Genomic DNA, 2,332 nt, shown 5'->3' on the forward strand with positions numbered 1-2,332 from the left:
AAATTGATGGACTTTCGTTGAGTGTGTCAGGACAATATTAATGTAAAACATGAGAAGCAAGAAATTGCACTATTTATGAGTCAGAACAATATTTTTGGATTCTGATATTTTTTTTTACTGTTATATTTCCTGACCTCATTACTTGCATGGTTGATGCGGTTAAAGCTGAGTCAGCGAAGTCAAATAATTAGAAAGGAATCATTTATTGATTTTACTCAGACTGACCCATTGATTCTTCTGTCAGTATGCATTAGTTATTCATAAAACACATCAACAACCGAAATCTGCAGCCTCTATATTTTTCTGATCTTATACTCACTTGGCCGATGGGTTGTTGACAGAACACGATGGCATCGTGTGATTTATATAACCGATCCTACCTAGTGGGATAAGTTTGTTGTTGTTATATACTCACTTGGCCATAAACTAGGCATGTATAAAAACTACATCTTCGGTTCTCTTTACGTTGGTGCATATTTGGTCTCAGTTGTCTACATCAAATTTGATCATCTTCCCCCCCCCAAAGTAAGTTGAGAGCATTTAAATGTATCAATACTTAAAACTTTAAATTAAATATGTATTATGTTTCTATAGAGATATAAGAAACAGTTACTACAAAATTTCTATTTTATGTGTGTATACATACCATACATATGTGTGTGTATGTATAAACTAGTCTCTTTATAAGCATAGTGCACATGATGGCCCGAAAAGAAAGCACAAAAAGGAAAGTGAGAAAAAGGTAAAAGTGGAGATAAAGAGAAACTTGAACTTGATTGATAAGTGCACTCATATCTGAATATGGATGCCTCTCTAGTTTCCACTAATTACACTTCAAATATACATAAAAAATTAGATTTTTTTTTTAGTCTCGTACAGAATTTGAGAAATAAGCTATGTTATTAATGGTTTATGAATAGTATGGCTTGTTGTACTTCGAATTTTATTTATTAATAATTCTTTTGAACATAAATTTCCATCCAAATACCGTCTATATTTTAAGTTCGCAAAAGAAAAGTGGGAGAGAGAGAGAGAGGGTTGCTCCATTCTAAGGGATAATCCAACAAAAAGAGATGATGGGAACAACTTGAATGCTTTCAATTGATGGGATTCTTAATCAACTCAATTATCAGATCTAATTATTCATATTAATTTTGAAAATTCATATTTTATTTTATTTTTTTAAAATTTTTGACATAGAAAATTATTCTTTTCTTGGGAGTTGATGAAGGATTATGTTTAAAATGATCTAATTTCAAAGATCGGAATCAAGAAACAAACATAAACAAACATAACTAAACTTTGTACATGTGATTAACTTTATACTACTTAATCAACAACCTTGTGAGAAATAAATAAACTCCCTGTACATACTTTCTTAATAATTTCTCTAAGCAATTATTCTCATATATATATATATATTTTGCTTTTTTTTCTACATCAAAATTGCAAACCTCATACTATCGCTTACAATCATCTGATTCATATCAGAGAAATGTTCATAATCCCCAGATCCCCAGAAACCATCATTATAAACCCTACTCCCATTAGCTCCATAATCATTATTATAATCAGAAGAAGAAACACACAAGATTACAGACATAGGTGCAAGAAGAATACTATGTATCAGAGACCATCCTTGTGATCTTCTTCTTCTTCTTCCTCCTGCTGCTGCTTCTCCGTCACCTCCTCCTGCAAACATGTTCTCATCTGCAACCCTAGAGCTTTTCTTCATGTTCTCCAAGTTCCTTGCCATGGTTGCCACAAGACGCCACATGGATATCCTTTGACGACTATATATATGTATGTATCTTTTTATCTGATGATCTTTCTGCTTTGGAAGGAAGCCAAGCGAAGGAGCAGTTCAAAAGAAACTGGTTTAATTTGTGAGTTTGTGTTCTGATGAAGAGAAAGAAAGAGGTTGAAGGAGGTTTTAATAATGGTTTCTTCAATGGTGGGTGGTGGTGTTGCTGTACTTTTCTGCTGGTTAGTGCTTGTGTTTATCACAAAAGCTTAATGGCTGCTTTATAGTTTTTTAAGGGACAACAATAAAAAAATATTGAGAATATCACACAAGAGGGCCAAAACAAAGGAACATTTGCCTTGAAGGTCTCATGAATATTTTACTTTTTTATTTAAGATAAATATTTTAATTAATTACTCAAAAGTCCCTCAAGACCAAAACTTAAAGATATAGAAAAACAAAATCAAAAGGAAAATGACATGTTTGTCCTGATTAAGGAAATTATATCAATAAAATCTTACTAATTCATTATTATAGACTTCAAGTGTTATTTATCAGACATGTCAAATGACAAAATTGCCAAACTTT

General features: G+C 31.9%; 1 protein-coding gene across 1 annotated transcript; it reads right to left on the minus strand.

Moving 5' to 3' along the window:
• Positions 1-1,371: 1,371 nt before the first annotated feature.
• On the minus strand, positions 1,372-1,981 carry LOC114755326 (uncharacterized). Its single transcript, XM_028944196.1, has one exon. The coding sequence runs from the start codon at positions 1,775-1,777 to the stop codon at positions 1,436-1,438; it is 342 nt and encodes a 113-aa protein (XP_028800029.1). The 5' UTR covers positions 1,778-1,981; the 3' UTR covers positions 1,372-1,435.
• Positions 1,982-2,332: the final 351 nt, after the last annotated feature.

Source organism: Neltuma alba, unplaced genomic scaffold (assembly GCF_004799145.2).
Source record: "Neltuma alba isolate B1F8T4 unplaced genomic scaffold, ASM479914v2 tig00010248_pilon, whole genome shotgun sequence".
NCBI lineage: Eukaryota > Viridiplantae > Streptophyta > Magnoliopsida > Fabales > Fabaceae > Neltuma > Neltuma alba.

Excerpts from the sequence above, each read along its gene's own strand:
- LOC114755326 (XM_028944196.1), bottom strand. The coding sequence starts at position 1,777 with ATGTGGCGTCTTGTGGCAACCATGGCAAGGAACTTGGAGAACATGAAG.